This window comes from Tribolium castaneum, chromosome 8 (genome assembly GCF_031307605.1).
Source record: "Tribolium castaneum strain GA2 chromosome 8, icTriCast1.1, whole genome shotgun sequence".
NCBI classification, from domain to species: Eukaryota; Metazoa; Arthropoda; class Insecta; order Coleoptera; family Tenebrionidae; genus Tribolium; species Tribolium castaneum.
The window spans coordinates 14,222,111-14,237,984 of record NC_087401.1 but is presented as its reverse complement, the minus strand read 5'-3'; the positions used below and the strand labels follow the sequence as shown (position 1 = coordinate 14,237,984).

Genomic DNA, 15,874 nt, shown 5'->3' with positions numbered 1-15,874 from the left:
ACAATAATGTAATCATTTTATTACATCCACAAATTAAATTTTTTGGATACATTTTGAATTTTTTAAATCAAAAAACTGCTAGAGGTTGATAGTAAATTCAAAAATAATAATTTATTGTGAAAAATTATAAAAACTGACAAAACGGTAGCTCCAGATTTTTTAAAATATGATTTCACACCCATTCCATGTTAACGGACGGGACAGTTTGCACAAATTTTTAGATTTAATTTTTAGTTTTGTTTGCAACCTACAATTAGAGCCATATTTGTAAAATTTGAAATAAGAGCAGGAAAAAAAAAGACAAAAATTGATGACGGACGGGACACGAAATTAAAATACCTCACATTTTTATCGTGTCTGATTTTTTTAAATCAAAAAACTGCTAAGGGTGAATAGTAAAATCAAAAACAATAATTTAGTGTGAAACATACAAACGTTAAAAAATAATAAAAACTGACAAAATTGTTGCTCCTGATTTTTTAAAATATGACTTCACACCCATTCCGTTTTAACGGATGGAACAGTTTGCACAAATTTTTAGATTGTATTTTTAGTTTTGATTGCAACCTACAATTAGAGCCATATTTGTAAAATTTGAAATAAGAGCAGGAAAAAAAAAGATAAAAATTGATGACGGACGGGACACGAAATTAAAATACCTCACATTTTTATCGTGTCTGATTTTTTTAAATCAAAAAACTGCTAAGGGTGAATAGTAAAATCAAAAACAATAATTTAGTGTGAAACATACAAACGTTAAAAAATAATAAAAACTGACAAAATTGTTGCTCCTGATTTTTTAAAATATGACTTCACACCCATTCCGTTTTAACGGATGGAACAGTTTGCACAAACTTTTAGATTGTATTTTTAGTTTTGTTTGCAACCTACAATTAGAGCCATATTTGTAAAATTTGAAATAAGAGCAGGAAAAAAAAGATAAAAACTGATGACGGACGGGACACGAAATTAAAATACCTCACATTTTTATCGTGTCTGATTTTTTTAAATAAAAAAACTGCTAAGGGTGGATAGTAAATTCAAAAACAATAATTTAGTGTGAAACATACAAACATTAAAAAGTAATAAAAACTGACAAATTTGTAGCTCCAGATTTTTTTAAATGAGACTTCACACCCATTCCGTTTTAACGGAAGGGACAGTTTGCACAAATTTTTAGATTTAATTTTTAGTTTTGTTTGCAACCTACAATTAGAGCCATATTTGTAAAATTTGAAATAAGAGCAGGAAAAAAAAATAAAAAATGATGACGGACGGGACACGAAATTAAAATACCTCACATTTTTATGGTGTCTGATTTTTTTAAATCAAAAAACTGCTAAGTGTGGACAGTAAATTCGAAAACAATAATTCAGTGTGAAACATACAAAGGTTAAAAAATAATAACTGACAAAATAGTTGCTCCTGATTTTTTAAAATATGACTTCAAACCCATTCCGTTTTAACGGACGGGACAGTTTGCACAAATTTTTAGATTTTATTTTCAGTTTTGTTTGCAACCTACAATTAGAGCCATATTTGTAAAATTTGAAATAAGAGCAGGAAAAAAGAGATAAAAATTGATGACGGACGGGACACAAAATTAAAAAACCTCACATTTTTATCGTGTTTTTTCCTTTTCTTTTTCTTGTTCATTTTTTACTAAATTTCATAAATTAATTACGTTTTTGGCTATTTAATTAAGCTTGCAAAATGCTTCAAAACGTTGAAAAAAAGCAAGAATAAGACTGTTTTCGACTTACTTTAGCGATTTTTTGGCTTGATTGTGACAAAATTGCGTAATGTATTAAACTTATGGATTTACATTTCATAAAAATGTAATTGTTTTAATTAAGAATTATCATTAATAAACGAAATGAGAACATGATAAGGAATTTTAAGAAGTGAGACGTCACTACATAACTTATTTATTTATTTGCAACAAACTCATTTAAAAGCAACTCGTTGATTTCTCTTTTAACAATAATTATTTACTACTAGAAAGATTTATCGTAAACTTGGGATTACCAGGTTTGTAAGTATACTTAGTTTATTAAAAAAGTGATGATTAATTTGGAATTCTTTATGAGATGTCTTATTAATTTTTATTACGCATCAGATACACAAACTACAGTCTGCACGCTTGATGATATTGTTTCCCAGTTATTGTAAACATCACTTTTAAAACGTAAATACTTCGTTATCAGTACTCATTTATAATGGTGTTCTAAATTAAAAGAAATATACAGGATATCTTATTTATTTTACCCGCATCCCTGTTTTTCTAAATGGAACACCCCAACCTCAAAATTTTTTTCATGGCTTACTTACCTAATTTCTGACAAAATAGTTTTTGAGCTAAAAACTTCAAGAGATTTTGCCAAACTACATTAAAAAACAAAAATTTCAGCAAAAATAAGCAAAAAATCGCTGAATTAAACGGAAAATAGTGCATTTATCGAATATTAAAGCAATTTTTCAGGTTTAAACCTCACTTTTTTTCAGTAGCTTTTAATAAATTTATTCAAACAATCACTAATTTATGTCCTAATACATTTTTAAGCCGAAATTTATGCCATAAAGTAAACAATAAAATCGTGAATAATAATAGTTGCATTTTTTCCTAAATTTTGTTAAAATAATTAAATGATGTCCAAAATGATATTTCATTTTAGAGCATCAGTTTTAACAAATTTTTAGGCAAAAATGCAAAATTTCGTAAAATATAAACAAAAAAAATGTGAATTTCATTGAAGACGATGGAATTTTTGTTTTTCAAAATTTTATCAAAAAAAAGCCAACAAATAACAAACTTTTGTCGAAAATATCCTAATTTTTGTATAATTGTCTAAATAAATACTAAGGTAGGTCTACAATAATAGTTTTAGCAAGGTTTTTACAAAATTTAATATAAAATAAATAACCAAAAAAATCGTTGAACTGCTGCATACAACATCAAATTATTAATCAATATTTCGCTAATTTTTGTCAAAAATAAGCCAAAAAATCTTCCAGCAGGGTTAAATAATATGGTTTGTTGTGTTAATTAACTAACGCTTAAATAAAACGATTCCTACATTAAAAAATTGCTAAAATTTTTAACTAATAATTTAAAAAATAACTCCATAACCAGATTTGACCTAAAACGCACACACTCGTAATTACAGTTATTTGCAGCTATTCTTATTAATACATAATATTATATTAGCATTGCTATATTTATTACTATCAATAATAATATTCAGCTGCGGAAATTAATGCATTGGCGTCAATTTATTCAACTTGTGATTGTCTTGGGACTCAGCTTTCAATGTCGTTTCGCTTCAAGAAAGAGGTTAAATTAAAAACCATCAAGCCGTTCGGTGTAAAAAATATCGGAAAATTTCTATACCTACGAGTACATTAACACAAAAATATTTTTTTGCAAGCAAAATTACATCATTTTCTTGCAAGAAAATTGATTGCATTCGTTATAAACGTAACCTATCGGAGAAAGTCGTACCTTGACGTCAATTCGGTGTGATATCAACGAATTGCAAAAATTGATTTGCGTCAAATGCGAAATTCTGTTATCCAATGGCCGAATTAATTTTCAGTTTTAATTTTAATTCTGGGACCATGTGTTTATAAAAACACGTGTAAATTAAAATTATTTAAACCCATCTCTAAAGGCCGAACTTGTCCAACCGTTTCGAGAATTTTTGTCAATTTGCATTTATTAATAATTGGGTTATTAACACAATTAATTTAACGTGTTTACGTAATTATCAAAAAACACCGAACTTGAAGAACTACATTTATGCAGTTTTTACAAATACGGTTGTGTGCGTATTGTACATAATATTACAATTTTATTTATTAAAATGCTAAAAATAGCCTAATCTGCAGACCTTTATGTCATTCGGTCGAACAAATCGAGTGGCCTCTTCTGTCAACTTGTCATAATAATATATACGACAGTATTATACAATAATAATTATTTTAAACACGCATACTTCTTCAATAAATATTTTCATTTTTAATTTTTTTCAATAAGGATGCAGAAAATTTAACAACAGTCAATAATAACTCATACTGTTTAAAGCACGAACGAGCAGCAGTGAGACTAAAATAACATAAATTATTACCATTGCCAATGAAAAAAAAATTAATACAAACGTAGCGGAAATGAAACAACCCATAAAAATTCACCCCATTTATTAGTAATTTAAATTTTGCACATTGTACTCTAAAATTATGTTTTATCGTTAAATACAGGAAGTAAATCAGCTGTAAAAATAGCTACGTTTAATAATTGTGTGATCAAACATTGCGTGTTGACGTTTTGCAGTAATTGTATTATCGGAGTAGGTCAAGGATGGAAATTACTGTTTCAGGAGTAACACAAAAAACATGCCATATTAAAACCAAAAAAAAAACCTAATTAAATTAATTATTTGTTATAAATATTTAAAATCTTATTAGAATGTAGAAAACAGTTTTTGAAACTGGATTTCTTACATTTTTATTAACTCCTACGAACAGGTACAAAAAAATATTTTGTTAAATAATAAATGTCAGAAACACTAGGTGTATTGAAAATACCTTGACATAATACTGATATGACGAGATAAGAGGCGCTTTTGCAACGAATTTCTGTGCAATTGCAACAAACCGACAGTTAGTTAATTTTTTTCAAATGTATGTAACATGAGATCGAAAATATACTCAGTTAGAGCAAGCCTTGAAAGTGAAGTGTAACTTTAACCACATCAAATGCTGTCTAAAGCCAACATAAGACTAAATAAACGCTAAAATATGGATAAAGTTCTGCAGACACAGCTTGCTCTAACTGAGTATATTTTCGATCTCATGTTATAATGCAGAGCGAAAAAACAAAGATTATCTAAAGCTAGATATTTATTTGGATAAGTATTTTTTTATTTATAATAAAATGGGCGCAAATATTTAGTTTTTTTTTTTGGAAGTCGAAATTTTTTTTGTTTTCTGCAAAAACAGAAATTTTTGCGGTTGATTAGCCAGTGTTAAAAAATGACAAAAAAATATTTTAAGAAAACGTAAAGGCACCAATAAGTACCTAACTCAGTCAAAGGCACTTTTGATAAAAATTTTACGAAAGATTTTCCAAAATAAAACATTTTGAGAAAACTTAAATACTGCTCTAAAAAGTACCTAAATATCGGCTGACTATTTTCTACAGTCAAAGGCATTTTTGACAAACTTTGTTTTCTGCAAAAACCGCTGATAATTTGGTTAAAAATAAGCCAATAATGTATAATATTTTGAGAATACAAAAAAAATAATTAAGACTCTAAGAATTACGTAACTGTTGACTGGCTATTTTAACAGCCAAAGGCACCTTTGATAAGCTTAGTTTTCTACAAAAATCAAAAAGATTTACCAATTTCAAAAAATGCCAAAAAAGAAATATTTTGCGAAAACGTAAAGGCAATAAGAAGTATCTAATTGTTGGTTGACGGCACTTTTGATAAACTTAGTTCTTTGTAAAAATCAACAAAATTTTGCGGAAGATTCGCCATTGCCAAAATAAAATGATAAAAAAAATTAAAATTTGAGAAAACGTAAAGGCTCTAAGAAGTACCAAATTGTCGGTTATCTACTTTTGTCACTTTTGATAAATTTTTTGATAAATGCCAACATATTTTGAGTAAACGAAAGAAAAGAAAAAAAGCATAGAAAAAAGAAAAGAAAAAAAAAGAAAAAGAAAAGAAAAAAAGAAAAGAAAAAAAAAGAAAAAAAAAAGAAAAAAAAAGAAAAAATCGTTATGGCACTGAAACGTACCCAATTGTCGGCTGATTATTTTCTATAATCAAAGGCACTTTTAATAAACTTAATAAATCTGATAAATTTTACAAATAATTGGCTTAAAAACTAAATATTTTAAGAATAAAATCATGAAGGCATCAAATAGTAATTGTCTATTAACTGTCTTTAACAGTAAAAGGTCCTTTTGAACCTTATTTTCAGCAAAAATAAAAAAAATAACTTTAAAATGATAAAAATACGTAAAAAGTCCACAAAAATCATTTTGAAAAAATATAAAAATTGGTTAAGGTCCTAAAAAGTGATTGTCTCTTCCCTACATATTGCATTTAAACTTCACTTAAATAAGCATTTTTTACGAAAAAAACAGATAAATTTTACGGATAATTCGCAAAAAAAAATCCAAAATAATTAGAAAAAACGAAAAAATTAATTAAGGGCCTAAACATCGATTGTCGCTTTTTTACAATCGAAGGTCCTTTTGAGAAACTTTGTCCAAATCAAAATATACAAGTTTTAAATAAAAAAAAACACCAAAAAATTTTTTGCAATAAGAACCAATAACTCCAGTGTCCCTTAACTTGTTGTGTTGTATAAATAATTTATTTCACAAAAATTAATTGAACTTTAGTTACAGTTATAATAATAAAGCCTAAGGTCCAAGGCAGGGTGGTTATTACGCTACTTTATAGATCTGTAATAGGTTTCTTATGCAGAACTAAACAAAACAAAAACTTATATTTTATGTGACAAAACAAATTAATTCTAACATATCTACTTTCTTTAATAAACAATCATGTTTATTTGAAATAAAACGGAAGGATGTGGTTTACCAAATATAAGTATGGAATTATTTTGCTATTCCCTGTAAATACAAAGTGTTCAAAAATGCTTGTTCACCAAATCATTTATAAAATTTGAACGTAATGTGCCGCTTAATTTAAATTGTGAATACTGTCAAAGTGACAGATCCGAAGTTTGGATTCCATAGTCGACTTGATGGACAATCATTTTTGAACACATTGTATTTAGAATCAAAAATGTACCACTTCAGCTATCAACTTTAAAATAACGATTTATTTAGTGTTTTCCACCCTACAGTGGCACACAAACACAAAAATACCAGAACCGGTAATAATTATCTACAATTTAACGAGTAATAGATGACATGGCTAAAACATAACGACCCCGTTATTACAATTTCGGCGAAACCTCTGCTGTAATTTCCACTGGTTTATCTCTTCCGCCGCCAACTTTCGGGAATCCATTGTTTCGTCATCGGGCTTTTTCCAATATAAATAAGACCTGAGCGCGATTTCAGCTTTGGAGTATTGTGATGGAGTGGCTTTCCGAGTAGGTGGGAGTCCGGCATTCACTACTATTTCAAAACCGGACTCCTGAAGACCTGTTGCAGTTCAGCAGGTGAACCGTTGGCGAATTTGCTGGAGTTAGTGCGGTTGTTGAAAAAAAAAGACAGTTCAAGTGAGTGCTGGAGTGCCTTAACACGTAAGTAGTGAAAATTTTCGCAAACTCAAAAATCCTTGAACTCGGAACTGTTGCTTGGCATTGACGGCGGCAACCGGGAGAAATATCCAATTCTTCGGTTGAATTGCCAATTGACCTTGACATTGATAATGGAAACGGAACGAATTGAACTTAAGTAATTTGCGTTACACTTCACTTAGCCGATTTCGGAAACAAAATAGACGATGCAGATTTTATCACGGCCTTGAAAGGTTTTTTACAATGTGGGGCTTTCTCTTTGTGGTAGTGCATTTCTTGGGGAAAATTACCACCGTGAACAAAGACCTCGACATTCGTTCAACGTAATTTGATAATTTTTGTCTTACGTCTCAGCGCAGACATCTTGTGCTGTGCTTGACTGGTTGGTGATTTTTCTCAATAAGAGAAGTTCTGAGAGGAAAAAAATATTATACATTCAATAAATAAATATTTATTTGCGTTTGTTTTCACTGAAAATCTCACGCAATTTTCCTTCAATAATTATTAAAGAATTAATATTAATGAAAAACGATTAATTAGTCCGGCATGAAACTTGGTTTATTTCTATAATAAGCTTTTTTATTTCACTTATTTAGTCGTAAGTTTAGCTAATTACTTTGTGTTTTGTTTAAACCTTCTGTCGACACTTTTTAACACACTTTGTCTACACAGAGCTTTGTTGTTAAATATTTACAAGCATTTACAATTGTTTCATTATTGTCACTGAAATTTTTATTCCACATTTCAAAATATAATGTTTTTAAAAATGTTCTAATTTGTAATTAAGTTTATTTTTCCATTTTTTACATACCTATATATTATATATATATATTATCTATATATTATATATTATTATATATTATATATTATATATTATATATTATATATTATATATTATATATTATATATTATATATTATATATTATATATTATATATTGAAATAAGGTTTAAATAAAGGCCAAGATGTTTTTCTTAATATCATTAGCTTGAGAATGTTTGTAATTATTTCGTTTAGCATTTAGTCCAATTTTAGGATCACTTATTTTATTTTTTCAGCAAAAATAAAAAATCAAAATTTTTTTATTTGGTTAAAGGCATGAACAACTTTCAAATGAATGACGAATTGGATTAATACTTTTCATTGCAAAGTGAATGTATACGAACGATAGAGTTAGTAATGGAATAATTGCACTCTAATAAAAATCCAACAGTAAAATGTTTTTTCTTTGCTGTAAACTTTTTGAGTAATAAAGCGATGAATAACAACAAAGGTAGGAATAGGAGTTGGGAATATAAAAGGAAGAAAAAATTAAATGTAATAATAATAATAATTATAATAATAATAATAATAATAATAATAATAATAATAATAATAATAATAATAATAATAATAATAACAGTTTCCAGTTTTATAAAACAATTTGCTTCTTTGTTCATTTTTTGATTTTCAAGATGAAAAAAAGTAAAGCAGAGAAGAAAGAAAGAAAGAAATACTTGCGTATGAATGCAAAACAGGTTGATGTAAGAGTAAAAATTGATACAAAATACAAAAAAAAACCAATTTCACATTTTTTATGCTCTACTTTGGATTTAAAATATGTTGTTTTATTCTGAAATAGTGCAACAGTGGTTCTCAAACTCTGCAATATTATAAAACTCTTTCCGTATTCAGCTTAAAATATATATAAGGATCAAAATTTTCCAAAAATCGATTTCTAGAAATAAAAGAAAGCTAATACAAAAAAATTCTTTTATCTTCAAACTCTACAAATTTATTCATATACTTCCTTATATTATCTTAAGTGACAATCTACGTGTACGAAATTTTATGACAAAGACTATGATTAAAAAACAGAATATCGAGTTTTTCACTGGTTTTTTTGCTTTAATTTATTTTTTTTATTTTTTTTACTCAACAGAAAAATCCAGTATAAGTGTACAATTAAAAACAGTAAGCAAAAATCTCGGTTGCAATTGTTAAAAACTAAAAATGACGTCATAAATGGTATGAAAATGTAGATTTACAAAAATAAAATAGACTATTTTTTGAAATGTGATCAACCACAAAAATGTGAATTTTATGTGTTAAACTCACTCTGTATATTCTTCAGTGAAACGATAAAATCTACGGTATTCTAGATAAAAAAGTTCGATGACAACGAAAATAATTATTATGAACTTTTATTAAATAATTTAAACAATTCGAATAACTAACCAATTTTTAATCAAATTTCAACTTACTGAAACACCCGGTATAAAAAAAATTGACCAATTGTTCATATCGACACTTATGAATGTTTTTGTCTAAAAAAGAATATAATATTTATGGGTGCCATTAATATCAAATATTGTCATACGGACGGGACACACAAATTTTTCATTATAAGAACTAAGTACCAGCCAAATTGTTTGCAACCTACAATTGCAGCCACATTTTTAAAATTAATTTGAAACACGAGCAGAAAAAAGAAACACAAATTGATGACGGACGGGACATATACATTTTTATCGTTGACACTCGTTATAAAATTCGGTTGATTTAGAAGGTACTAACTCCAAAAACTATTTATTTACATTTTGTTTACACATGACGGACGGGACAAAAAATCTTGTGTGTGAAAATAGCTCTAAAACATTGATTCAGACATTATTAAAGACTTTAACAATATTAAAAACGTTTTATGTTTGTAATGACGGACTGGACAGCTAAAGTTATAAACATAAAAAAGTAATATTACTAAAAAAAATTTCGTTTTTTTGCAATTCGCCCGAAATTTCACTTTCTTAACTCATTTTTAAAAAGCGACAATTTTTAAATAATAATTACAGTAAAACCTCTCTACAACGGACACCCATGGGAATCTCAAATTGTCTATTTTTATCGTTGACAGTCGTTATAAAATTCGGTTAATTTAGAAGGCACTAACCCCAACAACGATTTATTTAATTTTTGTTTACACATGACGGACGGGACAAAAAATCTTGTGTGTGAAAATAGCTCCAAAACATTGATTCAGACAGGTTTTATTTATCAAAGACTTTAACAATATTAAAAACGTTTTATGTTTGTAATGACGGACGGAACAGCTGAAGTTATAAACATAAAAAAGTAATATTACTAAAAAAAATTTCGGTTTTTTGAAATTCGCCCGAAATTTCACTTTCTTAACTCATTTTTAAAAAGCGACAATTTTTAAATAATAATTACAGTAAAACCTCTCTTCAACGGACACCCATGGGAATCTCAAATTGTCCATTTTTATCGTTGACAGTCGTTATAAAATTCGGTTAATTTAGAAGGCACTAACCCCAACAACGATTTATTTAATTTTTGTTTACACATGACGGACGGGACAAAAAATCTTGTGTGTGAAAATAGCTCCAAAACATTGATTCAGACAGGTTTTATTTATCAAAGACTTTAACAATATTAAAAACGTTTTATATTTGTAATGACGGACGGGACAGCTAAAGTTATAAACATAAAAAAAAATTCGTTTTTTTGCAATTCTTAACTCATTTTTATAAAGCGACAATTTTTAAATAATAATTCCAGTAAAACCTCTCTACAACGGACACCCATAAGAATCTCAAATTGTCCGTTGTGGAGAGATGTCCGTTGTTCGGAATAAAATTTCGGAGAAAAAATTTAGATTCGTGTTTTTTCAGTTCTAGCCCAAGATGTTGCCCTTCTTCGAGAAGCTCAGCTTCCTGTACCAGCCCTACGTCCTGGCCATTGTCTCCATCGGCTATGTCCTGGGCGAGCTGGGCCACTACCTAATCGGCGTCACCTCCAAAGCCATCGCCATGGACCTCCACTTCGGCGACATCGCCTGCCAGTTCAACAGCACCGAGTTCTCCCTCGCCGACCTCCCAGCCACCTGCGACACCGCCAACAGTTCCGAGATCTGCCTCTCCTTCAACATCAACGGAACTCCTTACTGCGAATGGAACTACAACGGTCTCGGCATCGACTACCAAATCCTAGCCGGGCCCACCTTCATGGTCGTCTTCACCGTCGTGGGCGTCATCCTCGGCATAGCTGCCGACAAGTACAACCGGGTGCGCATTCTGGCCATTTGTACCATCATTTTCTCCATCGCCATTATCCTCTGTGGGGGCGTGACGGAGTTCTGGCAGCTGGTGCTGCTGAGGATGATCATGGCGGCTGGGGAGTCGGGGTGCAACCCCCTGGCCACGGGCCTGCTCTCGGACATCTTCCCCGAGAAGCAGCGCGCGCTGGCCATGTCCATCTTCAACTGGGGGATTTATGGGGGCTACGGGATCGCCTTCCCCGTGGGGCGCTATGTGCCCCCGCTGAACGCCTGGGGCTTGGGCTGGAGAGTCACCTATTACGGGACTGGGATTGTGGCGCTGATCGTGGGGCTGCTCACCTGGTTCACGCTGAAGGAACCCCCAAGACAGTCGATCGGGGAAGACGCAGAGCATGATCCCAATGCCAAGAAAATCACCATTTGGACGATTATTCTCGACCCGAGGATCATTATGCTGTGTTTGGCGGCGAGTCTGAGGCACTGTGGGGGCATGTGTTTCGCTTACAACTGCGATCTGTATTACCAGCAGTACTTCCCCGAGTATGATCTGGGGTGGTGGCTGTTTGCTGTCACTATCATTGTTGGGAGTATTGGAGTGGTGGTTGGGGGAATCGTCTCAGATGTTTTCGTTGCCAAAATGGGGATAAGGTCGAGAGTTATGGTACTTGCCATCAGTCAGATTATTGCCACACCGGGAGCCTTCGGCAGTGTTTATTTCAATCCCACGTGGGCGATGATTTTCTTAGGACTGTCGTACTTTTTCGGTGAGTTTCGAACAAAATAATAACACTAGTTTATATTTTTTTACCAAGAAATAATTTATATTGATTTTGTTTTCACCTTTGTCTAGTTTTTTTAACATATATTCACTAAAAGTTTTGAAAATTTGTTCTGGTGTCCAGATTAAGTCCAAATAGCTTTGGTTTTGTTTGTGGTACTAATAAAATATTCCTCTTACACAAGGATTTTTGGGATAAAATAAGTGTCATTTTTGATCTAATTTTATGATTTATTAGCTTATTTTCTAAGATATTTTGCGCAATAACTGAGTTTTTGCGGAATAAACACTTAGAAAAGATAATTTTTTGGTAATTTTCGACTAAATTTGGTAATTTTTCCGTTCTGGTTTAATAAAAATAGGAATAAAAACTTGATTTTTGGTCTAAATCGTGTTTAAATCCTCAGAACTTGCAAAAATAATGTAATTTTTTACAATTCTGTGATTTATTAGCTTATTTTTTAAGAAATTTTGGGCAATAATTGAGTTTTTGCTGAATAAACGCTTAGAAAAGGTAAATTTTTGGTCAATTTCGACCAAATTTGGTAATTTTTCCGTTCTAGTTTAATAAAAACAGTGAAAAAAATTTGATTTTTGGTCTAAAAACTCGTTTAAATCCTCAGAACTTGCAAGAATAATGACATTTTTTGACATAATTCTGTGGATTATTGGCATTTTTTTTTTTAAATTTGCGCAATAATTGAATTTTTGCGAAATAACTGCTTAAAAAAGGTAATTTTTTGGTAATTTTTAAGCAAATTTTGTGATTTTCTCGTTCTAGTTTAAGAAAAACAGACAGAAAAACTTGATTTTTGGTCTAAAAACGTGTTAAAATCCTCAGAACTTGCAAAAATAATGTAATTTTTGACATAATTCTGTGATTTGTTAGCTCATTTTTTAAGAAATTTTACGCAATAATTGAGTTTTTGCTGAATAAACGCTTAGAAAAGGTAAATTTTTGGTCAATTTCGACCAAATTTGGTAATTTTTCCGTTCTAGTTTAATAAAAACAGTGAAAAAACTTGATTTTTGGTCTAAAAACTTATTTAAATCCTCAGAATTTGCAAGAATAATGACATTTTTTGACATAATTCTGTAGTTTATTGTAATTTTTTTAAAGAAATTTTGCGCAATAATTGAGTTTTTGCGAAATAACTGCTTAGAAAAGGTAAATTTTTGGTAATTTTCAACCAAATTTTGTGATTTTCTCGTTCTAGTTTAAGAAAAACAGACAGAAAAACTTGATTTTTGGTCTAAAAAACGTGTTTAAATTCTCAGAACTTGCAAAAATAATGTATTTTTTTACATAATTCTGTGATTTGTTAGCTTATTTTTTAAGAAATTTTAGGTAATAATTGAGTTTTTGCTGAATAAACGCTTAGAAAACGTAAATTTTTTGACATTTTCGACGAAATTTGATGATTGTTACGTTCTGGTTTAATAAAAACAGAAAGAAAAACTTGAATTTTGGTCAAAAAACTTGTTTAAATCCTCAGAAGTTTAAAAAATAATGACATTTTTTGACATAATTCTGTGATTTATTGGCATTTTTTTAAAGAAATTTTACGCAATAATTGAGTTTTTGCTGAATAAACGCTTAGAAAAGATAAATTTTTGGTAATTTTCAACGAAATTTTGTGATTTTCTCGTTCTAGTTTAAGAAAAACAGAAAGAAAAACTTGATTTTTGGTCAAAAAACGTCTTTAAATGCTCAGAACTTGCAAAAATAATGTTATTTTTGACATAATTCTGTGATTTATTGGTTTACTTTTTAGAAATTTTGCGCAATAATTGAATTTCTACTGAATAAACGCTTAGAAAAGACAAATTTTTGGTCATTTTCAACCAAGTTTGGTAAGGTTTCTTAATAGTTTAATAAAAACCGGGAAAAAAACTAGATTTTTGGTCTAAAAACATGTTTAAATTCTCAGAACAGTCGTCGTTATAATTATTTTCATATTTATTTATTTCACTTATTTCATTATCTGAATGCTTTTGCAACGTTTTGCGAGTCAAATTTGAGAGGGTTCCTGTCAACAACCCGAACTAACTGAAATTTTGCATGCTTACGTAATCTTCATGATATTACAATATTTACTTAAACTAATAATTAATAAACAATTATACTATAATAGTATGAAAAATTGAGACCACTGGGAGTATTTTTTCTAACTGAAAAGGAAAAAAACAGTGTATTTGAATAAAGATTTTGAAATTTTCAGCCGAAATGTGGTTCGGCATCCTTTTCGCAATTCTGGTCGAGATCGTGCCTCTGCACGTGCGCTCCACCACTGTTGGTGTCTTCCTCTTCGTCATGAACAACATTGGGGGCAACTTACCCATCGTTGTAGAACCAGTCTCCAAAGCCATTGGCTACAGAGAAAGTCTCTACATTTTCTACGCCGGTTTTTACGGAATAAGTAAGTAAAAAACACAAAAATAAAAAAACACAAATTAATGACTAAATTGCCAGGTTCTATTATGTTCCTTCTGACCATCTTCATAATGGATGGTCCCAAACCCCAACCCGAGACAACTGCTCCCAAAGACGCAGGTCATGACAATAACATTTTTACGACGGCTGATGAAACAAACCTACCGACAATCACATCAATGGTTGCCAACACTAAAGATAATACTCAAGAAACGAGCCGACTTTGAAGGGATTACCGACTGAGTAAGGACGGGATAAAGCTAAGGCCGGGTTTAGGCCACTGAGCTCTCTAAGACAGAAAGCTATTAATTATTAAGTATTATTAGATTACGATTATGATTTGTGTTTTATAAACACATGAGGGACGTACAAAGATTGTTAAGCGTTGTATTTTGTTGCATGAATTTAAATAAATAGAACAAACACTTTTTTCTTTTTATATTTATCTTCCTTTACCTATATATATATATATATATATATATATATATATATATATATATATATATACATATATTCAGGGAGGGGATTAATAAACACCAAAATGCAAAAAATATTTTATATATTTATTATATATTATATATATAAATATTATTTATATATATAATATATTATATATTATATATATATATATATATATATATATATATATTGGTCTAAAAACGTGTTTAAATCCTCAGAACTTGCAAAAATAATGTAATTTTTTACAATTCTGTGATTTATTAGCTTATTTTTTAAGAAATTTTGGGCAATAATTGAGTTTTTGCTGAATAAACACTTAGAAAAAATAAATTTTTGGTCAATTTCGACCAAATTTGGTAATTTTTCCGTTCTAGTTTAATAAAAACAGTGAAAAAACTTGATTTTTGGTCTAAAAACTCGTTTGAATCCTCAGAACTTGCAAGAATAATGACATTTTTTGACATAATTCTGTGGATTATTGGCATTTTTTTAAAGAAATTTTGCGCAATAATTGAATTTTTGCGAAATAACTGCTTAGAAAAGATAAATTTTTGGTAATTTTCGACTAAATTTGGAAATTTTTCCGTTCTGGTTTAATAAAAATAGTAATAAAAACTTGATTTTTGGTCCAAAAACTTGTTTAAATCCTCAGAACTCGCAAAAATAATGACATTTTTTGACATAATTCTGTGGTTTATTGGCATTTTTTTAAAGAAATTTTGCGCAATAATTAAGTTTTTGCGAAATAACTGCTTAAAAAAGGTAATTTTTTGGTAATTTTTCACCAAATTTTGTGATTTTCTTGTTCTAGTTTAAGAAAAACAGACAGAAAAACTTGATTTTTGGTCTAAAAACGTGTT

At 29.7% G+C, this 15,874-nt stretch overlaps 1 protein-coding gene across 2 annotated transcripts; it reads left to right on the top strand.

Annotated features, from left to right (window-relative positions):
• Positions 1–7,106: 7,106 nt before the first annotated feature.
• LOC656606 (uncharacterized transporter C02C2.4) lies at positions 7,107–14,983 on the top strand. 2 transcript variants are annotated; one of them, XM_064358179.1, is made up of 4 exons: positions 7,107–7,290; positions 10,958–12,107; positions 14,344–14,541; positions 14,595–14,983. In XM_064358179.1, the coding sequence occupies exons 2-4, from the start codon at positions 10,970–10,972 to the stop codon at positions 14,780–14,782; spliced, it is 1,524 nt and encodes a 507-aa protein (XP_064214249.1). In that variant the 5' UTR covers positions 7,107–7,290; positions 10,958–10,969; the 3' UTR covers positions 14,783–14,983.
• The last annotated feature ends 891 nt before the right edge of the window (positions 14,984–15,874 follow it).

Excerpts from the sequence above, each read along its gene's own strand:
- LOC656606 (XM_064358179.1), top strand. The coding sequence starts at position 10,970 with ATGTTGCCCTTCTTCGAGAAGCTCAGCTTCCTGTACCAGCCCTACGTC. Across the intron at positions 12,108-14,343 it reads AGGACTGTCGTACTTTTTCG|CCGAAATGTGGTTCGGCATC; the intron begins GTGAGTTTCGAA and ends TGAAATTTTCAG. Across the intron at positions 14,542-14,594 it reads CGCCGGTTTTTACGGAATAA|GTTCTATTATGTTCCTTCTG; the intron begins GTAAGTAAAAAA and ends CTAAATTGCCAG.